This window comes from Rhinolophus sinicus, chromosome 1 (genome assembly GCF_057876585.1).
Source record: "Rhinolophus sinicus isolate RSI-liver-muscle chromosome 1, RSI-T2T, whole genome shotgun sequence".
Classification (NCBI taxonomy): Eukaryota; Metazoa; Chordata; class Mammalia; order Chiroptera; family Rhinolophidae; genus Rhinolophus; species Rhinolophus sinicus.
The window spans coordinates 14,545,891-14,568,680 of NC_142501.1; the positions used below are offsets into that span (position 1 = coordinate 14,545,891).

The window sequence follows — 22,790 nt, forward strand, 5'->3', positions numbered from 1 at the left end:
GAAACCTCACTCTTACTTGCTCCCCAATCTGGAAAATTTCACCATGTCTGGGCTCGCTTTGAGAGAAGAGGGGAGACCCCCGGAGTGCAGGAAGGGGGCTTAGTGTCCCTGAAGTCATTTTCCCTGAAGTCATTGCCACCTGAGTGCCCCACGGGCAGGAAATGGGTGATTTAGGGCTGTCGCCCAGCCAGAGCGGTTAGGCTCCCAGGCCCCAGGTCATTGCTTTCCGAGAACTGTGCACCCCACCAGGTGGATATTGCTGAGTGATTTGATAAGAGAGCCACCTGACTTGTACAACAGTTAACGTGACAAAAGCACATGTGTGGCTTGTCAGGCATGGATGTCTGTGGGGAAGGCCTTGGGTATAGTATGTACTAGCACCCAGCCTCTGGTGGAAATGTGCTCTCCCGTCACCCCCCAGCAGGGCCATCATTTTTTATCTCGGAATGGGCTTTCCCCCTCTTCCCCTCCCCTCCCCTTCTCCAGCATCCGTTCCAGCTGCTGCTAAGGAACAGCTGCTCTGAGGCCCATCTCTCATCAGCTGCCTTATCTCCCTGATGAATAACGTCCCCCTTCCCCGAGCAGCGGCAGCCTGGCAGGTGGCCCGCCCCCAGCATGGAGCAGGCTGCTGACAGCACTTGCAGCCCAGGCAGCTGTCCCACAGCAAGGCGCTCCCCTCCCCACGGGCTCCGCCTCGGGTGAGGGCAAACTCCCTGCCTCACACAGACATGCCACCGATGCTCACAAAGCAGCGGCTCACAAAGCCAACTATTCCAAGCACATCGCAGCACTCCCTGTGTGTAGTCACCATTCTGGGTGTTGGAAAACAGGCACACGGGTCCTGCCCCTCAGGAGTGGGGACTGGATGAGAATGTGAGTTGTACCTGCGCGTGCAGACCTCTGTGTTTTGTAGTCCTGTGACCTTGGGCGCACGTTGAATCACTCCAGGTCTCAGTTTACCTCATCCGCCAAATGGACTAATCATAGTGGTGTGTAGATGCTGTGGTTTTCTGTTCAGATCCCCTTCACCAGCCAGTGTACCCATCCCCCAGCGCTGCAAGGCCGTGGTGATGGCTGTACCTCCGTCCTCCTGCAGAGCCTTTGGCTGATGATACCTCCATCCCTGACACAACCAAGCGGCCAACTCCCTCTTCCACCACCCCCCCCCACCTTTCCGGGGATGGGTAACTGACTGATATTGGGGATGCAAAAGCCCAGCCATCTCCCCTCAAGGTGGGACAACTTGGTGGCACTAAGTATGCTCCAGGGGCCCCTGTGGGTCAGGCCGAGACTAGACTTACCCACGACTACACCCCTCCTTGGGACGTCCCCTTTCTGTCCCGCTTCCCTCACCCCCTTACAGCTTTTCTTCAAGAGCACACCCTCCCTCCGTGAATCATGGGCTGGAAACCTGTTTTGGGCTCTGCTTCGAGGGGACCCAGCCCAAGATAAGTACCTACTTCACAGGGGCTTTGTGTGAGGATCTGATGAGATAAGGCTTGAAAAGCCCCTTGTAGGTGCCTGGTACTTGGCAAGTACCCAGTCTTCGGTAATCATGACGCTTATAAACTATGTGACAGAAAGTCACAAGGGAACTGAGACAGATGTGACAGAGAGGTGGGTGTTGAAAGCCTTGGTTCCAAGTCTGGAATTACAGACAGTCATTCCAGAAAGGGCCCTTGGAGGTCATGTAGCCCAGATTTTCTTTTTTTTGCTAATAAAGAAACTGAGCCCCAGAGAGGAGAGACCTACAGAAAGTCAGGGGCAGAGCTAGGACTAGACGTGGTTGTGATTTTGCCACATTCCGCATGTTATTTTGGCATCTCAGATTCTTTTCCCTGCTCGTTGTTGAAGGGTTATTGACTTGAGATGGACTAGGACCCTGAGAAGTGAAGCCAGACCACACTCCACCTTCCATGTGCATCTCCTGCTACGTGCTTGGCACATGCTGGACACCAGGAAAAGATTTACAAACCTATAGACCAACCCCTGGTGGTTACAGGGAGCCTCACTGTTTCCCAAGTATGTGTGTGTCGGTTAACTTGACCCCAGGAGGTGAATAACACCAGCCCATTCTACAGGTGAGCATTGAAAGACCCGTAAGAGCAGACAGGTGGGCATGAGCGTCCCTGGACTTGTCTTGTTTCCATATGTAAAACATAGGAATATTCTTAATTTCCATGATGCTCTCTGTGAATGGTCATTAGCTGTCCCTTTCATTTCCCCCACTATGTAAAGATGTACAGAGTTACACATGTGAGACAGATCGTGGCTTCAGGGAGTCAGCTGTCATCCCTTGTGGTTGGAGTGTAGGGTGCATCCTGGGGGGGAGGAGGTGGCCAGGGTGGATCAAGAAGTAGACCCAAACCAATCAGACGCAAGACTCCATTATCATGCCACAGCATTTTGAGCTTTGATCTGCAAACAGTGGACAGCCCCCAAAACCCTTGGTCCCGGAGCATGACACGCTCAGATGTGTTTCCTGCGAAGATCTCCCTGGGCAATGTACAGAGGAGACTTGAAAGGGAAGACCCTGCCCCAGGTGGAAACAGCCTTGGGCAGGTAAAGAGGAAGTAGGAGACCACAACCTGTGAGCTGTCAGGAGAGTGTGGGTGATTGCCACACGAGTGAGAAACCCTGAGGGTAACAGGAACGGAGGAGAGGGAGGAATTGCTGAGGAAGTGGGATTCGAATTGGGGGACTATTTGAGGGGTAGTTCCCTAAGCTTGGGAAGTGGCGTGGACAGAGCTCAGTATGAACGGATGAGATGAGTGTGGAGGCAGCAGGGCCAGTGAGCCTGGGCAGAAGGCTTTCTTAGGAGTGCAGGGGAGTGGGGGCTGAGAGGAGGCCCGGGCCACTTCTGGGGAGCACTGAACCCAGGGGCGGAAGTATGAACTCCGGTTGGTGGACGTACCGGAGTGTTTGAACAGCAGAGTGGCGTGAGGAGAGCAGGCTTCCAAGATTAGTCCAGGAGTGGGGGGCAGAATAGGTCGGTAGCCGGGGAGTTACGTCCCCAAGGAGGAAACCATGCACTGACCACTTTCGGGCCACAAGGCTTGTCCTGGCAAGTTTGGATTGCCCATACAGTGTGGTCCTGTGTTTAAAATGTGTGTGTGTTTGTGTGTGAAGTTATCGTTGATACTATGTAACATTACATTAATTTCAGGTGTACAACATAATGATTCGATATTTGCATATATTGCGAAATGATCACCACAATAAGTCTAGTTAACATCTGTCACCACACATAGTTACAAAAATGTTTTTTTTTTTCCCTAAAAGTAGAGTCTTTTTCTAGAAAGGAGAGATTTTGTGCAAAATATTTCACATCAAAGGCAGGCTTCTGGCTTCATTTGAAAAAGCAGATGGCTTGGTGAGACCGGACTAAGGCTTTCTGCATGGCCATGATATGCTGGCATGGAGTCCCATCTGTCCCCAGGAGGTGCCACTTTGAGTTTCGGTGGTATTTTCCCCATAGCACTTCTGCTTTATTTTGGTTACCAGTCTGCACAGTGATTTTAAAAAAATTTTTGGATGAGTAGTCAGCATTTAAGTAATTGAGAATTTCATATAAATATCCAGATTTGGGCTTCTGTTTAAACGTCATCAGGGCCCCTCGGGACTCGGGACCTCATGCCTGTGTTGCTGTCATGGTTGGCACTCCGGCCATTCTCTAGTGCTGCACTGGACGCAGTGCCCACGTCTCCCTCCGTGCTGTCCACAGAGGCCTGTGTTAGCTGCCCTTGGTCATAGGGGTCTCCGACGGAAAAACACAACGTTTCTTGTACTCAAGTCGTTATCAAAAGTGGAAAAATGAAAACTAGAGTAAGACGTGCATGCTGCCAAAAAAGGTCAGAGAGAGAGCATTGTGGAAATGAAGGCTGTCCCTGTGTGTTTAATACGGAAACCAGGGGATTATGTGTTAGAGGAATACCAGCAAAGATGTCGCTAGAAAAGACTGGCCCACTTCCTTTAGCTGATGGTCCCTGCTGGGACCCTGTGGCCTGGAGCTTGGGAAACTCTGTGGTAGAGGCAGATAAATCGCTAACACTCACCACTCAGCAGTCTGCATTCTGAGCCGGGCCCTGTGCTACAGAGAGGAAAGAGATGACGGACTTATGACGTGGGGTTAGGAGGTACAGGTCTGTTGAGGGTTCTAGGCAGGAGGCAACGGAGTGGGGAGCAGAGAGAGAAGGGAGGGAGAAGTATAGGGGCAAATCCTGGACTGGTATGGAGGGCAGAGTCAGCCACTTTGAGGGCAGAGTCAGCCGGGTGTCCGAGAGAATCAGAGGACTGCAGGATGACATCTCCTGGGTTCCTGGGAGCACGGGGGGCCCTTCAACAGACATCAGGAGATGCTCTCTGGGGGAGGCCAGGCCTAGGGTCTGAGCACAGTGGGTGTGAGGTGATGGGGACGTGCTTAGCTGGGTGGATGGTACTGCTTGACCGCGGTCATGCACGCTGGCCTCGAAGCACTCAAGTCTCATGCGGACCTCGTCCTGCTGGGCTTAATCTCGCCATGCCTTAATTTCTTGAAAAATAAAGGTATCCAGACTCTCCTCCTTAGAGGGTCATTGTGAAGTTTAGAGATAGCATCATTAAAAGCCTAAAAATGATTCCTGGGGAAGTACTCTCTACCTCTGCGTCATTTTCACTATTGCCTGTGAGGACGAGGTGGGAAACTCACTGAATAGAGATGAGTTCACGGGGCAGAGAGCCAACACTGAGCCTTGGGCAAGAGCCACAGGAAGGGAGTTGCTGGGAGGAAGCAGCTGGGAAACAAGGAGAGAGGGCATCTCCGAGATGGGGGAGGAGGTTTGGGCGGGAGGACAGACAAATGCTGCCGAGGCCACTGAGGACCAGACAAGCTCCCAGCAGGTGGATTTACCTGGAAGGGGTAGATTTACCCTCCAGAGGACTCTTGGAAATGTCTTGAGACATTTTTGGTTGTCGCACTGGGCATGGAGGCGCTATTGTGTCTACTGGATGGAGGCCAGCGGTGTTTTTTAAAGTCCTACAATGAACTGAACAGCTCCCCCCGACAGCCTCCCTCACCCCACAACAAAGAATTATCCAGCTCCAAAATGTCAATAATGCAGAGACTGGGAAACCCTTCTCTACAGCCAGCAGTCCTGTGGGTTTGACTTGGGGTTCTATTACCAACAGATGTGTGACTTTGACAAGTTCCTTGACTGCTCTGTGCCTCAGTTTCCTTACCTGGAAAATGTAGATGATGATAACAGCTGCTTCCTATAGGACCGTTGTCAGGCTTCAGTGTGTGAATATATGCAGAGGGCTAGAATAAGGCTCATGGTACATTAGCTATTACTAGAGATCAGGGAAAGCGAGGGCATAGCAAAAGCCATTTGACCTTGGGGTTTGGCATTCAGGAGCGACTTCACTGGGGTAGAAAGGGGCTGGCAGGCAGATATAGAGGGTTATGGAGATGGGTGCATGGGATTTGGAACCACCAGGCATGGACCACCTTGTCTAACAAGTGTAGCAATGGAAGGAAGTGTGGGCTTGGCTGCTTATGGCTGCCAGGCCAAGTGGAGGGGACTTGCTTCAGATTCAGTAATTTATTGATGCCAAGTGAAAGTTCTTGTTAATACCCGAACCATACTATAACAAAAGTGGAAATTTCCAAAACAACAGAACTCACCTGCAGCCTCACCACGTTAACACATTAGCGATTTTCCATCTCCCCTTCCAGGATAATTTTTATAATGTTTTAGTCATAACACAGATTCTGCTTTCTATTGGTTTATGTCACATGGAATTGTCCCATAAGCATTTTCCATGATGTTACACCATCGTTACATTTATCATTTTTCCAAAATGAAAATAACCTCGTTGTTTTTTCCTGGTTGTAAAAATGCTCTGTGCTCTTTTCCTTTCCTTTCCTTTCCTTTCCTTTCCTTTCCTTCCCTTCCCTTCCCTACCCTCTTCTCCTCCCCCCTCCCCCCTCCCCTCCCCCTCCCCTCCCTCCCCTTCCCTTCCCTTCCTTTCCTTTCCTTTTAAAATGCAGATAGTACCACAAAGTCTGAAGAAGAATGTTATAACCGCATGTCCCATCCCACCCTTCAGAGACAATCAGGTTAGCATTTTGGTGAACACCTTTCCAAACAAGTCATGCATTTATCAATGTGTTGATTTGTTAATTTTTTTAAAATGTAAACTTGAACATTACTTACCTGTCAATTCATTTTCAACCTTGAATAGAAGGTTTTCGGATTGTTGGGACTGGGGGTGTTGTTTTGGGAAGTGGGGAGGGGGCTGCGGGAGGGTGCACACAAGACCAAAGGAAGCCAGAAAGTTCTGAAAGCAGCTAGAAAGAGGAAATATTGGGGGCGTGCAGTGTATTTGTTTCCTGAGGCTGCTGTAACGAAGTGCCATGGGCTGGGTGACTTAAACAACAAATTTATTCTCTCCTAGTCCTGGAGTCTGGAAGGCTGAGATCCAGGTGCCAGCAGGGCCATGTTCCCTCGCAAGGACCTAGGGAGGCTCCTTCCTGACCTCCTCCTGGGTTCTGCTGGTTGCCAGCAATCCTTGGTGTTCCTTGGGTATACACGTCCCTCCTACCTCTGACTCCTTCATCACGTGGTGGTCTCCTCTTCCTCTCTGTGTGTCTGTGTCCAAATTTCCCACTTCTTATAAAGATACCAGTCATTGGATCAGGGCCCACTCTAGTCCAATATGACCTCCTCTTAACTTGACTAAGTCTGCAAAGACCTATTTCCAAATAAGCTCACACTGGCAGGTAACAGGGCTTAGGATTTCAATGTATCCTTCCGAGGGACACAAGTCAACGCATCACATGTGGGGTCCCTGGGTGATGGAGGAGTAAGATGCAGCAGGAAGGACGCCTTCTCTGAAACGAAAGGGAAGGAAGAGTCCAGGAGACAGAGATTAAGATTCTGAGGCTGAAAAGGGACACGAGGAAGCCCACTTCCTCCATTAACTCGTGTCTGTGTTTTATTAACCTCCTAGTCGTTTACAGAGAGGGCCCTGGGATTCATCAGCGAGCCCAGCTCTCCGCAAAGCCCGCTGGGCCCCTTCCCCACCCTCGTCATCATGCCGTGCAGCTGGCAGCTGCCTGCGGCCCCCCAGGCCTCACGGCAGCATCCGGTTGTCCGCTCACCACCAGAATCTTGGTTGGCTGCCACCTAATTTCTTTTCGGCCAGGGCTAATTTCTTGCAGTCCTTGGGCTGGTGGGAAACATAGCTGATTCCCAAAGTCCTTCCATATGGCCCATTCTAACCCCTCCGTGTACAAAGTGTGCACGTGTCCTCTCCTCTGTCCTTGCGGCAGGACAGCAGTCCGTAAGCTTGCAGGAGCATAGTGACATTTCCATGTCTTGTGGTCCCCTCCCCTTTTCCTCAGGCCACTTGTTTTTGATGGTTCGCTCAGGTCTCTTGGTCGCCTTTTCCCAGATTCGGTACTGAGGTGGAGGGAAATGGAGAAGGCTCATGAGTGTGGAGACAGTTAAGAGGAAACCTGGTCTCCCTGCTGGGGGACACCGGGGTCAGACAGTCCAGAGCCTACCCAGGCAAGCTGGGGTTCGGCCTGGGTGTGATGGGTCAGCATGTGACCAAAATCAGCATCATCGTCATCCTTTGTCAACCTGGCTCCTGAAGAACAAGGGACAGTTATAGAGTAGCAGCCAAGCAGCTGAGAATAACGTGGCTTCTGCTCATTAACTTAGGACCCAGGCAAAACCCAGCCAAGATCTTTTCTTGCCATCACAGTCTTCTGCCTACGGGAGGGTGTTATTATACTTCTGTGCTGGTTGAAAAGTCACTCAGCCTTTGGCCCCTGCCTCCTGCCGCTGCCTGAAGCACGCAGTAATCTCCCAGCCACAGATCACCTGCCCCATCTCCACCATTTAATTATAGGTTGTCCTTGGTTTCCTCTCCAGTGCTGACAGCCACTTCTGAGAAAGACCTGGGATCAGAAACCCAAATAATATAGCTCACATTAGGCCTAAAGCCAAAATCACAAGAAAACCCAGGGACAGCCTGCAGCCAGGATATGCCAACTTGTGTGGGATGGAAGGAGGCCTTCTTGCCCAGGCAAGACCCACACAGGGTGTGGGCCCAGGGGGACCTGTGGCGACATAATCCAGGAAGGACGGGGCTCGTGAGCATTGTCGGGGCTTTTACCCAACCTCACCTCTTGCTGCCACCTCACCAGACCTTCTGTTCCCGCCATGTAACCAGTCGCAAACTTTGCCATTTCCTCCCAGGATCAGTCAGAGCAATAGTGATGGCAAGGGACAGACCTGATTCAACAAGTACAGGCAAAACAGGGAATGTCACAGCGCAAATCATGCAGAGGATACAAACGGCTCTGGTGGCAGGCTCAGCAGGCTCAGGGATTCCACGAGTACAGGCTTTTGTCTCCCTCTTTGTCTCTGTTCCCAGTAGCATTTCTGTTCCAGAGGGGATCCCTCCGGGTAGCAAGAGAATGGTCTCCATCAGCCCCAGTTCCCATCACGCTGGCTTACCTGGCCACGCCTCTCCTTGCACTCAAGAATTCTAACGGGCCTGTGACATCAGAGATGCAATTCTTAGACCAGTTACTGCCCAGGGGAACGTGGTTTTCTGATTGGAGAGGATTTTGGTCATGGGCTCTTTTTCAAAAAAAAAAAAAAAAAAAAAAAGCAGAAGCAGAAGAAAGGAGGACACTGAGCATACAAAACAACACAAAAAAAGGTTCAGCCCCCTCCACCCCCCACTACGAGGGCCCATCCGTTTAGTTGCAGGTGCAGTTCTCTCGACCTGGAATACCCTCAAAACTCTGCCCATGTGACAAATCCCTACTTTTCTTTCGAGACCCAATCCTTCCAGTACACACTTGTCCACATCCACCCCAGACAGAGCTGAATACAGCTTCCTACGTGACTTGTGATATCCTTCACACATTTCCTGGTTCATTTAACATATTCTTATCCTGTAGCATTGCACTCAACTCCCCTTGGATCGTGAGTTTCCTGCAAGCAGGGATCAGGTGTCGGTCATCTCAGGATATCCAGCCTCTAGCAGGGTGCTTGTCAGGGCCTTACCACTGCTGGTTGTCACACCCTTGAATGTTCCCTGACTCGACAGAGAAGCTGGGGTGCTGGGTACGGAGAGAGGGCCTGCGTGCCACCGGTCACCTGGCTGGAGTCACTAATTCTTCTGCATTCCTTGCGAATCCCTCACACCTCAGGCTATCAGGAAGGACACTGTGCATTCCATATAGCAATGAATGGCAGAATTCAAACACATGCCTGGTTTGCCCTCATGGAAAGTGCTTATTTTTCACATATTGTATCTGAGAATCTTAAGAGGTCCGGGGGGGGGGGGGGGGTCCAACTTAATTCCCTGGGGTTAAAATTCTCTTAGTGATGCTAACATACCTCCAAAAATATGGAACTTGTTACCTTGTAAAGCAGCTCCTGACTTATTAGGGGCCACTGTTATATCTCCTGCTAGTTTGGCCATCAGTCCTTGTTCTCTTCTCTAGGACCACAAGGAAAGAGGTCCATCCCGTTTCCAGTGGATATTCCATTTTGTGTTCATTCATTCATTCAGTTGTTCATTCATTCATTCATTCATACATTAACTCCATCATCCATTGAAAACCACCGGTAAGACCTGTTTTGTCCAAGGCAGGCATGTTCCCTGTTTTCATTGAGCTGACATATTCAGAGAGGAGAGACAGACAATAAGCAACTAAACAGATAAACGGGAGAAATACAGTTGTCACAAGGGCTGTGAGTAAAGGAAACCAGGGCAGTATGAAGGTTGGGGCAAATTTCCACAGAGTGAACAGGACAGGTTTTTTGGGGAAGTGCGTTTGAGCCAACGAGTGAATGATGACAACAAGGTCCCCACACCCAGTTTGGGAGGAAGCGTCCAGGCAGAGGAATTAGAGGAAGGGAGCGTGTCAGTCTGGCTCGAGTGGGCATGAGGGAGAAAGGAAGGTAGAAATGAGCATGGAGGCGTGGACGGGAGCCTGGTAGCTGTGGAGAGGAGCTTAGGGTCGGTCGTGAGAAAGAGGGATTTCAGCAGGGATGCGAGGTGTCATTTGGAAAGATGACTTTGAATATGGAATCTGAGGTAGGTTCCCCGACCCTTAAGAGCAGGTGACCCCTACTTTTATTTCAAAGAATCAGAAAGATTCTGATTTAGAGGTGAGTCCTAGAAACCCTGGAGGGAGAGCCCAATAATAGCTGGGGCTAGAGTTGCTGTATCCACAGACAGGTCACCGGATGCTCCCCTTGGAAAATGGTCTTAGAAGGGCACCCTCTTTTTTTTCTAGATTTCCACCCTCCAGCTGTGTCCCTCTTACGAGTTCTGCACAAACAGGAGCTTCGCTAGCATGAGACCTTACAGGCACACACTGCTTAATGACAAGGATGTGCTCTGAGAAATGAGTCCTAAGGGGTTTTCGTCATTGTGCCAACATCATAGAATATATTCACACAAACCTAGATGGTACTGCCTACCCCACGCCGAGGCTCTATACCAAACAACACGAGAGTCAGTCAAGCGCAAGAGAAAGTGATGCAATCGAGACATGGTAAATGCCAGCTAGATGAGGCCGCCGCTGGCATAACATGGCATACTGTTTTACAGCAAACTGTTTTATATATACATAGAAAGGGTACAACTCTAAAATAATGGTAAAAACTAGTACAGTAAATACATAAACCTATAACAGTCATTTTATTATCGTTATCGAATATTACTTCCTGTGCATAATTGTATGTGTTTATACTTGTGTGTGACTGGCAGCGCAGTAGGTTTGTTAACACCAGTGTCACCACAAGCACGTAAGTAATGGGTGTCGTCCTGCCAGCACAAGGTGATAGGAATACCTCAGCTCCATTATAATCTTACAGGGCCACCATTGTCCCTGCACTTTGTTGTTGAGCAAAATGTCGTCCTATGGCGTCTGACTGCAGTTATTTCCTCCTGGAGTGAAGTGGAGTTACCCCTCATGAGACACCATGTTTGCTGCCACTGTGGTCTGGGAAACCCCCGTTCCAGGAGGAGGGGGCATCTCACTGTCAGAACCAGGCCCTGGAGGACACTGCAAGCATCAAATCAGAAAGAGAAATCAGAAGGGACAGACTGCTAGATGTGACTCAGAGGGAATGGAAAATGTGTTTACATGTTTTTTTCCAAAGATGCACAGCCATAAAACAAACAAACAAAAAAAGTAAGCAACGAGTAAAAGCCTTGCCACACACGACAGATGAGGGGCAGCATCGTAATACACAGGGCTCATGTCAGGAGGGCCCCATTTTTTAAAATGGGGAAAGATATGAGCAGTCTGATATGCAAAAGAAAATGCAAATGGTGAGTGAAAGTACTCAAAGTCACTAAAATCAGAGAAATGCAAACTCAAGCAGCAGTGAGATGCAGGGTATCTTTGGGGGGGAGAGTTACTTATCAAATTGAAAAATGTGTTTTTAGAAAACTGAGGTGCTGGCAAGGCTGGAGTGGGTGGAACCTGCTGCAACTGGTGACGTACACCTTTAAAGAAGAGGCACTGTCTGGGGTACCTTAAAAAAAGTTCATACCCTTTAACCCAGTAATCCACTTCTTAAATCTATTTTAAGGAAATAGTTTAACGTGAAGGAATTGACGTGTGTACAAATATGGACATGTGTGAAATGTTGGAAATAATAGCCTACGTGATATAGGAGATGATTGGTTGACTTCATTATGATACATACATTCAGTGGACTATTCGGCAGCCATTAGAAATGATATTTTTAGAGATATTTCGATAGTAGGGGAAATATAATATTATAATATATAATATATAATATAATATATAATATTATCACACTATAATATGTGGAAAATAGCAAAATAATAATAGAAAGCATGAAATCAATTATGAGTGTGAATGCATATTATATACATTAAAAGTAGATAATTGAATTGTACTGTACATATAGACAACATGTAAAAAGGTTATTAGGGATTTTCTCTGAGTTGAGAATTACAGGTAATTTTGTTTGCTTCTCTGTGTTATCCAAGACTTTTTTTCTTTTATATAATGAACATGTATTACTTTCAAAACCAGCTAAAAGCAGAAAATGGTTGTATTTTAAGTCAGTGTTCCCTATTGTCATCAGATCCCATTTAGAGAGACACACGTGGCCCCTCATCCCTCCCTTCCATCTGTCTTACTCAAGAGCCAGCAAAGTGGGGCACAAAGAGCAGGAAAGCAGGAGGAGAGAACCGACCGCAATCTCCTGCTCTACCATGGTTTTGCCAGGTGACCTGGGATGTGTCACTGCTTTGCTACGAGCCTCCGTTTCCCTGTACTTAAAATACACTACTTGGACTGGTTCAGTTCTGAGAATGCAATCAGGACATAGACATACTAACGCCAAGCTTCAAACCCACCCCTAACCCTAACCACAGAGTGACATGATTGCCCGTTTCTGTGGGCACAGTATCAGCCATACCCGTGATGTCACAGTCCACGTGGGCACCTCGGGACAAGTTACAACTTAGCCAGGGAGACCCTTGCCATTTCCTTGGGGGACGAGGAGGTGATGTTCATGTACATCATTCCTTCAGCCCAGACTTATTACATCCCTGTTTCCATGGTGCCAGGCCCTGGAGTGTGCAATGAGGCCCAGGCTCAGAACTATTTAGCAAATGTCTGCCTCTGTAGCATCTTTCCTTCTGTCTCCAGTGGGGGCAGGCCCTTTCCCTGTGAGAGTCATTTTAATTTACCTTTGACGTATTTTAAAGAGACACCATTTATTTGAAGCTAAGTGTGTGACCCTGGCCAAGCCAAGTAGATCATACCATTTTGAGTGTCAACTACCTACCGTGAGGCTGATTTTCTCATGTGCCTTAGAAGTGAGAAATCCAGAAACAGATGGATTCCTGGTAGCTTGAGTGAAACAATGTGTCCGTCCCCCTGGAGCTATGGGATGGAGGTTAAAGCGTATGGACTTGGAACCAGATGACCTGAGTTCCAGCGGGGCTCTCCTGCTTCCCAGCTTTGTAACTCAGGGAAATGCATCACTTCTCTGAGCTGTCGTGTTCCCATCTGTAGAATGAGGAAATGGTCCCGACCTTACCCAGCTCTGCTTGAGCCCTAATCAGGATTGTGTCTCCAGAGGGACCTCAGAATGTGCTCGGCCATCGCATTAGTGCTCCTGCTGTTTCCTTGAAAGGGACAAGAGGCACTTGAAATACACAGAAGGGAAGCCATGCTGCATGGTGGTTGGAAACCAGGGCGGTGAGGCTGCACAGACCTGGCCCTGCCACTTACCTGAGTACGTGACTTACGCTTCTGAGCCTCAACATGCTTCTCTGTAAAATGCAGTGGATGGCGGCAATCCCGCATCCCAGGGCCTTGTGGGGACTCAGTAACGTAACATGTGCGCATCGTGGGGATTCCGTAACGTCATGTAATATGTGCAGTCGTTTTAGTGCCTGTTCAGATTCCCTGACTTGTTTGATACATTTTCCTCTGATGGTACATGAAGTATCTGTTCAACGTAGAACATTCAGAAAACAGCCCACACAAGATGAAGAAGTAGGGGTGTTTTTCAGTCCTTTTCCCAGCAGGCTGTGGGCTGACGCCCTGGGTGACGCTACTGTGGGCCCCTCTCTCCGCAGATCCTTCAAGCCGGACTTCATCCTGGTCCGTCAGCACGCCTACAGCATGGCCCTGGGAGAGGATTACCGCAGCCTGCTCATCGGCCTCCAGTACGGAGGGCTGCCCGCCGTCAACTCCCTCTACTCCGTCTATAACTTCTGCAGCAAGCCCTGGGTGGTAAGTGACAGACCCGGAGCCCAGGGGGGGCAGGAGGGCTCCCGGCCCTGAAATGGGCCTGTTCCTCAGCATGGCGGCCTCGGTGATGAACCGAGTTGTTTTCAGCAACTGAATAAGTGACTTGGCTCCCAGCCCCCTTCTTGTAACTATTGCCTGACAAATAACAGCCTGTTATGATACAGTGCTACCTTAGAATAATATCCATAGTAAGAGGCGGTGCTGTGCTGTTCTTGCTGATGTTCTATCAGTCATTTTGTTAACAGTGGGCAGTGTTTATTGAGCACTTAGTAATGACCCGGAAATCGTGCTGCCTGGTGTTTAGCCCACCATGTGGCATGCGGGCTCATGCCTCCATTTTACAGAAAAAGAAACACCGTTTCAGAGCAATAAAGGAACTCACCCAGAGTCATGGAGACAGTGAGGGTGAGGCAGGAACTTGAAGCCCTCTTTCCAACCCCCAAGACTTGATTTCCCCCACCTTTTATTCATTCATTGCATTCATTCGCTTGATTTGAGTCTCCATTTCAGTGTTACTGGTGAGAGAGGCTTTTCCTAAAATACCACCCTTCCATGCCCCCCAAATGCTCTCAAATCCCTTACCCTGCTTTCATTCTTCCCAAATTACTTATCTCCACATAGAATGATATGTTTATCCATTCATTTGTGATTCCCCTGCTAGAAGTCATTCTTTCATGCAACAGATGTTTATTGGGCAGCCCCTGTATTCCAGGCATTGTTCTAAGTCCTAGGACCAAGGCAGTGAGAGATGAGACCCAAATCCTTGCCCCATGGATCATACATTCTCGCGGGAAGGGGCACATGCAGTACATTAATAAATATGCCAGATATGCAGTGTATCATGTGATACGTGCCAAGGGTAACGATAAAGCGGGGAGGGGGCTAGGAAATGTGGAGGTAGAGGGTTGTAGAATGTGCTCCATGAAGCTCTTAGCTATCTTGTCTCTTGTTTTGTTGTCTGTCTGCTGGTAGGAGGGCAGTGGTGGAGAGCGTGGACTCTGGAGCCTGACTGCCTCGGCCCAGGATCTTCCATTTACAAGCTGTGTAGCCTTGAGCACTTTGCTTAACCTCTCGGAGTTGATTTGCCACATTTGTAAAATGATGGTAAAATGAGGGACTTCCTGGTAGGGTCATGAGTTCGTTAATACAGGTCAAGTGCTTAGATGCTGGCTGGCATGAAGTACACACGCAATACATGGTGACACTTAATATTGTCTCTAGAAGTTGGAGCAAGGTCTCTGCAGAGTTTCCACTCAGTAGTTACTGAATGGATACATGCAGTCAACGAATGGCTATGCATCATCTTTAACCACTAGTGTTGTGGCTCTGGTCTCCTTCTCATGCTCCCCTCATTGGGAGTTTTGGCCCATGGCCTCCCAGATTCAAGTGCCACTGTCCCAGGGGGGTCGTCGCAAGTATTGACCCACCCCCTTTGTGTTCCCACATAGTCAGTTCACTGTGCTGGCCCTTCCCGGGCTTGTTGCACTGCGTCCTCAGAAGCCCCGTGAGTCGGTTTTGTTACTGTCTCTCTTGTACAGAAGAGTGAGGCTCACGTAGCTAATAGTAAGGGGTGCAGCCGGGCATCTCCAAACCTCGTGTGTTTGATTGTGGAATTACTCTCCCTCTCTGGACTGTGGTGGCCTTGTCTGCTAAATGAGGAATCCCCCATCATTTGCCTTATATCGGAGGCCTCTCAAACCCTTGACATTGACTCTATGCGGCACCACAGGTGCAGGCCACGGCCCATGAGTTTGCGGTCCCATCCTGGCCTGGTGCAGACAGTTCTTAAGTCACCCCATTCTCTGTTGAGCTCTTAGCATTGTGTTACCCCCAAGGCAGTTGGGCGCAAGACATGGCTCCATGTCTAACATTGAGCATCCACCTTAGGCCACAAATTGCAGTTTTTTCCTTCTTCCTGATCAGAGTCTACTTTGCTCTTCCATGCTTACGTCCCCCAGCAGCTCCCCTATGCCTTCCAGGTGACCCCAAGGTCGTCGGTCCGCTTCAGGCTCCCGGTGGTGTGTGCTAGGTTACCCTCTGACCTCTTCTCTTATGCTGCCCCCCCCCCCATCAAAGGCCACAGCATGGCAGCCACAGAGCGTCTCCAGCACATGCTCTCCCACTGCCCACCAGGAGTGCCCTTCTTCCTGCTCTGACGTCCTCTGACCCCCTCCCTCCCCATTCTGTCCCTTTTCCCATTTCCACAACTGCCCTGGCCTCCTTCCAGCAAGACATTGTTATCATCTCAACCATCCGCCCAGAGTCTGTCTTCTCGCAAGGCCTGGTCTGCCATAGTCAACTGGTGGCCCCACCACTAAGGCTCAGTGTCATGCAGAAAGGGCGCTGCCAAGGAGGCCGCCTGGTGTGCGGGAAGGAGAAGAGTGTAAGTCTGAGACCTGCTTTTCAGAAGCTTCCCCTCTCGTCCTGGAGACAGTAGCTTCCTCCGTGGAAGGGGTGTGGCTCCAGCCATGGGAAATGAGTAGGGTTGTAAACGCAGAGCAGAACTTTCTATGATTAAATATAAGGTCTAACAGTTGAGTGTCCCCATGGACTGGTCACTGCTATTGACAACACTGTATGTTTAAACCTTACAACCGTGCTGTGAGGTTGCACCTCTGGTTTTCTCTATTTACAAATATGGAAACTGAAGCTCAGAAACCTAAAGTGACTTCCCAAGATACAGAGCTAGTAAGTGTTGGAGCGAGTATTTGAACTCAGAGTCTATACCATAAACCACTGCTTAGTAGGTCTCCCTAGGAAGGAGGGCAGGGCAGGCAGGGGACATGGCGTGAATGTCAGCAGGTGAGGCTTGTGTGAAATGCTGAGGGTGTAGTAAGTGTTCGTTACAAGCCTGGCAGGAATGAAGGGGTTGATGCAGCCAGGGGGAGGGGCGAATGTCCAGCCAAGGACCCTGGTCTGTATCCCGCAGGCAGCGCACAGCTGCTGGGGCTCAGCTCAGAACAGTGAGATGCTCAAGGCGTCGGACCCAGTGGGAGGTTTCGCCAGACTAGGTGACAAATGTTGACCTGTGTTCTCTCTTCTGTCCTAGTTCTCTCAGCTCATTAAGATCTTACATTCCCTGGGTCCTGAGAAGTTCCCGCTTGTGGAGCAAACGTTTTTCCCCAACCATAAGCCAATGGTGAGTGTGCATTTTTACTCTGCTTTTGCGTATGACCCGGAACAAACATAAATGTCTATGTTCTGTCTATTTGAATGGAGTAGGTGGGCTCAGGGGTCTAGACCACCAGGGTCTAAGGAAAAGCTGTGACATTCTGCGGAGTACCTGGCTTTCCTAAGGGAAGAGTCATCTCTCCAGGTGAAATGTTAGGCAGTAGGACAAATGACAAAGGTGGACAGGATTCTTTGGGACATCAGGAATTTTTAGCAAATAAGAGGACAACTTGAAGTAGCACGTTGGAGCCAAAGGTTGATAATAAGTATAAAAGATGTTTCAAAGGGAGGGTGTCGTTTCATTCGCGCCCTGTGCCAGACCTGGTTTCAGCTCTTATTTTAATAAAAGCAGTAATGTTTGATTTGCATTGATTGTTGAAGGGCAGTTTCCTTGTGTGTCCTCTTTACATTCCGACATTTGAATATATCTGAGGTTGTCTCTGGGAAGTGGTTGGGGCTAGAGTTGGAGTGTGTGGTATAGCCTGCCATTCGGAGGACAGCTGGGTGGGAGAGGTTGCCATCGCTGTGAGCAGGGTGGAGAGCTCTCCGTCCCACAGCTGGCGGAAGTTGGCTAGAAGAGTTCTGGGCAGCTGGGCACAGCCCATGACATGCCTGCTTGCATGGTTGGTGGTCTTCTTAAATTGGTCAAAAGAATACGGGGCTACAGCCCCACACGTGCCTTGGGAAGAATGTGAGTCTTGGGGAACACGGTAGTTAATAGGGTGTCTGGTAGTACCAGCTGGGGACAGTGGCCTGTTTGTAGAATTCCAAGTGCAGGCTACTGAGCTGGGTACCCCTGTTTGGAGACAGTGATGGCCAGGCTCCCGGTGGGAGCCGTCTCCCCAGACGGAGAGGTTTTCCATGGATCACCTTTCACTTACATCTGATCGAGGTTGTGCTGCTGGGAATTGTAGGGCATGTGGAACCCAGCATATTCTAGAAAAACATGAACAGTGGAGAAAATTCCGGCTTTGTCATCAAACCAGCCTGAATTTGAATCCTAGGTCTGCTTAAGACTAGGCCTTGGGCAGTGAATTAATCTCTGTGCGCCTGAGCTGCCATCGCTGAAAACCATGGGTGACCGTGGAACAACCTCATGAGTTGTGGAGACTCAGTGAAGTCCCGTGTATGGAGGGCTGTGCCTGGCCTCTCACAGGGGCTCAAAGTAGAGTTGCTGTAAAATAGGGGCCAAGCTCTACCCTGGTACACTGTCAACAAAGGGGGAAAGTTGCTTGGAGGGTCCACAGCCACGCCAGCCCGCTGAGGGTGGTGGGCCCAGCTCTAAGCTCCGGGAGGGCTTTGCCAGCTATAGGGCGGCCGCATGCGCTCCTGGCGTTCCCCGCGAGGCTGAGCCCCACTCAGCATGTCAGGCAGGCATCTGGCACCGAGGGCTGCTGTGTGCGGCCTTCCCCTCCCCACTTCCATTTGGTTGACATTCTTAGGAAGAAAACAGGAAAGGCCGAGTCAGAGCTCCAGTATGAGAATACCTGTACCACTGATAGGTAATTAGATAACAATCCAGATTCTGGAGAACTCTGGCCAGAGAATCAGCGAGCAAGGTCAGGGCTGCATTAGCAGCCAGGAGGAAAATCTATGCTGCGTCTCCTGAAATCCCTCCTGCCTGGGAGAGGACTGGGGCAGAGTGGGTTCAAGCTAGAGGTGAGTGGAAGGAGGGCAGGGTGCATGGGCCTGGAGCCAGGGCAGTAGGACTGGTCTGAGAGCTGTACACCCGGCAGTGGCGACCAGGACACAAGGAGGCAAGAGACTGCAGGTGTGTGATAGAAATAAAACCACTTTACTGTTTAGCATAAAGGACACACTATAAAAAGTGAACATTATGCAACATTACAAGACAATATACATTCACGGAATATAAAATTCATAAATAACATGGAGGAAAACTGTAAACAGTGCTACAAAATTTAGCAACAAATACATTCCTTCTAGACAGGGTTTTCTCTGGTTGGTTTCTCTCCATCACTTCCGAGTCTCAGGACAGCAGACTGGCTAAAGTGGGCAGGCGGGGGTGTGGGAGAATCCACGAAGCCCCTCCCCTCCGAGCAGGAACCGGTCTCTAAGTTCTTTCCCTCCTCAGCTTCCCAAGAGCCAATTTGGAGGCTGTTGGTACCCACCTCTCCTACGCGCCCCCAGTTTGTTTTGCTTTTGCCATCAGATCTGCAAAGTGTTTTTCTTGGGTGAAACTATTTTACTGATACTTTTACTTTAGGCAGGCAGAAGCCAAACACGTGGGTGTCATCTTAGGGGAATCCGCGTTGACAATCGTCAAGCAGGACGAAGGGCTGGGGTAGGGGAGGGTGGTGTCTCTCTCCGTGTCTCGAGACAGAGCTGTTCCAGTAAATCATTTATTTCTTGAATTGCTCAAGAACCATGGTATGAGAAACGGTGCTCATGCGCTGTAGCCTGACCATCACATAGGCAAGTCTGGGGCTGGGTGAAGGCAGAGCTCTGGAGTCCCCCGTGTTACCTACCCTGGCCTGATGGAGCATTGACCCCGGGGGCAGAGCCTGGGTGTGGCGCTTCCCGGATAGGGAGGCAGGAGACGGCCAGGGAGGCTAAGAGATCCTGGAACTGTAGCTCTCACGGCCTGGGATTTTTAGGAGAAACCATGGCTTTGCAGTTGGGTGGGCAGAGGGACTAGGGGGAAATGGAATGGGAATGACCAGCCGACTGCCCAGGGCTTGTTAGTTGATACAGAGCATGGACGGTGGGTGTGCTTGCTATATTTTCCCCTCCTCCATTCTACTCCAGACAGCACTGGGATGCTGACAGAGAAGAGGCTGGAGGAGGCTCAAAGGCTAGTTTCTTCTCGTTTCCCCAATTCGCCAGTCTAGCTGCCTGCACAGTAGAAGTATTTACCCTCCATTCCACTGTAGAATTTGATTCAGGAAAATGGCGGCATGTGGGTTTCATTTTTCTTTTTTTCTCTTAAACACGATGTACACATATGACAGCCTACACATGACACAAGATTTAGCAAAATAAAACGCTCACGATATGATTGAAAATACAGAAGTGTCTCAGCTACATAAATGACTTTAAATTATACAGTAAGTGAACAGGTGAAATAAACAAAGCTATAGCTGATAGAAAGCTCAAAAACCGCCCTCTGCCAACATTGCTTTGCAAAGGAAACTCCTTTGCCCAGGACCTCCTGTGCTTGTTGCCAGGACCTGGCAGAGGCATTGTGGCTCCGCCAACTTGTCTGCAGGGAAATTTCAGCTGACTCATGCTCAGGCCTCACCCCAAGTCCCTCCTGTATGAGTGGAGGTGACCCCATCGGGGACCAAGAATGGTCAGATGCCTCACGGAGGCGAGGCTGGTGGCCGGTTGTGGGAGGGCACTCCTGCGGGTTGCATCAGGGGTTCCACCTCGTAAGACTTTGAGGTTGAAATAGAGAACATCTTAAAACACCAAGTCTGGGGGGGTCACCCCATAAAAGCCACTGGCCTGCTGACCTCAGCTCCTTCTGCTCAGACGGCCCCACTGAGAAGGCAAAGCCTCATGTTTCCCACGTGCCAAATGTCATGACCACAAGGTGGAAGGTACTAGGTAATGAACTCAATCCCAAGGACACTGCACGCGTGTCCCGTCTTCCCGCTCTGGGGTTCTGCCACACACCCTGCCTAGGCATCTGTGTGTGCATGCAAGACATTGCAACATGTCGTCTGCTTCTTTTTGTTCTCCTGTTTCAATTGGCAGCTGTTTCCTAAGCGGAATGAACTGAAGATACAAACACTAACAGAGGATAAATACCCATAATCTGAAAAAAGAGAGCAATCATGTTAAATGTCACCATCCCTACCATCCCCAAGTCTGTAAAATGTACATTATCATCTACGTTCGGCATCTCATTTTCAGCACTAAATTATAAAATACTTTTATTTCATTGGAGAATTTATATTATAGTTTTATTTCAACAAAACATGACAGAACCCCACAGCCGACCGCTGAGTCCGGCTCCCCCAGTGACCACCAATTTAAATCCATGAGGTGGAGACCTCAGAGGGGGCATTTGCCCACCACGGAGCGGGAGGAAGAGGAGCACTGTCCCCAAGCCCAGGGAAGGTGGCCGTCCAGCCTTGGCAGGACAATGCAGCTTTCCTCCTGTGCCCAGGGCCCTGACCCATATTAACTCACCTCCCATCTGAGCCAAGCCAGTAAGGCAGTTACGTGAAGGCCCCGAACGTGAATGAAGCAGGAGAAAAGGTGAGGGACAGAGGTCAGATGACCTCAGTTAGAGGAATGCCGAGGGTGTTCAGAATTTCAAATTTTAATTAAAATGCAAAAAAAAAAAAAAAAATCAACTTGGAATGTCTTGATTTTCTTCAAACAAGCAACAACAACAAAATAGAAGAGCTTAAACTACTGGCGTATTTAACAGCATTGAACAGAATTCTGTGTCCTGTAAAAAATCAGCTTATGTCCTTGTGTGGATATATGCAAATGTGTATGCAAACACATCCCCCCCTCGGTGAGCTAAATGCTACTTTGGAAATAGTATTCTCTGTCCAAGTCTACTTGGCTATACCTGTGGATAGTGTATGGTGTCTGTATTTCTCCCATTTACGTAAAGGCGAGCTCCTGGTCAAATCTACCCAAGGGTTTTCCAGGAGGAAATCTTGTGGGAGGCGGGGAGAGGAAAGACATTCATCTCAGTCTTTCACCTGAGCTTCTGTACAAGGCAGGCAAATTGCCTCCGGACCTCGGGCAGATGTTTAAGTCTTCACCCACTAAGAAAGCTCTGTTATGCCGGCCGGCCTGCTTGCTCCAGACTCAGAAACATCAGGGCCACCCAGGTGTCACTGGGCTGGGGGGATTGTGTGTGTGCTACATCATCTCACACCCTCTCTGGTAGTTTGTTCCTTCCCTCTCACACTGACATGCAGACACAGACAGACGGTGTCTGTTTGGGACATGCAGTAGCATCTCCTGGGTGGGGGAGATCTTCTGCATACCTTGAGTCTATCTGCTCGCTCGCTGCCCTCGACTGATCCTGAAACAGCTGGCCTTTCAGTGGCTTCCTTGTCTGTGGCCTTTCTGTACTGGGGTGGAGAAGAAGGGCCGAGGGAGGAGGGTCTGGGAGATGATGAGGTGGGGAAGAATCAGGAGGGGTCAGTATGACAATGCCCAAGTGGGATAGTTTTTTGATTTTTGTTTTCCTAAAAAAATATAGATTACGTTATCATGAAGAAGAGGAGTGTACGTTTCCCCGTTCTCTCTGGCAGGGCACCAGAAATTCCTGGGTGGACATGGGTGATGTCAAAACCAAAAGAAGGGCTTGGGAGTGGGGGCAGGGGGGCAGGAGGATGTTTCCAAATAAACTCCATAGGACAGCATAGACTTTTCTTTAAGTGTTCGAAGTGCTAAATTTGCGAGAAAACAGGCACTAATTTCATTGTCATCATCTGGGAAAAGTTAGTGTCCGAGGGAAGCTCAGCGGGAAGGGAGGGAGGTGCGGTGGGGCAGGGTCTGGCGCTCAGGGGTCTGTGGCATTGATGACGCTTTTATCCGGGGGGGCCCATCCTCGGTACCAGCTGCAGTAGCCACCCTTCTGCCGGATGCATGCGTAGTGTTTGGACTGGTAGCCGGGGTAGCCGAAATTGGAGAGCATGTCGGTCCAGAGACACTCGTTCTTGGAGCTCACAAAGCAAGGCAGGTAGTAGCAGGACTTGATCTGCAATTAGATAACAGCCATCGGTTGGTAGATCCCGCTAGGGTGGACCTAGGCCTGATGCTTGCCCGAGTCTGGATTCAGAACCTGGGACCACTGCACGTGCAG

The 22,790-nt window shown here is 49.6% G+C and overlaps 2 protein-coding genes across 2 annotated transcripts in view; one reads left to right on the plus strand and one right to left on the minus strand.

The window, feature by feature from the left end:
- Positions 1-22,790, plus strand: part of SYN3 (synapsin III) — a 409,774-nt gene that overhangs the window by 98,412 nt on the left and 288,572 nt on the right. The window contains exons 4-5 of the mRNA XM_019728421.3: positions 13,645-13,801; positions 16,869-16,958. Coding sequence (XP_019583980.2) covers positions 13,645-13,801; positions 16,869-16,958 — 247 coding nt within the window. The remainder of the gene's footprint in view (positions 1-13,644; positions 13,802-16,868; positions 16,959-22,790) is intronic.
- Positions 18,765-22,790, minus strand: part of TIMP3 (TIMP metallopeptidase inhibitor 3) — a 57,361-nt gene continuing 53,335 nt past the window's right edge. The window contains exon 5 of the mRNA XM_019728422.3: positions 18,765-22,685. Within this exon, the coding sequence (XP_019583981.1) occupies positions 22,488-22,685 (198 nt within the window). The 3' untranslated portion in view covers positions 18,765-22,487. The remainder of the gene's footprint in view (positions 22,686-22,790) is intronic.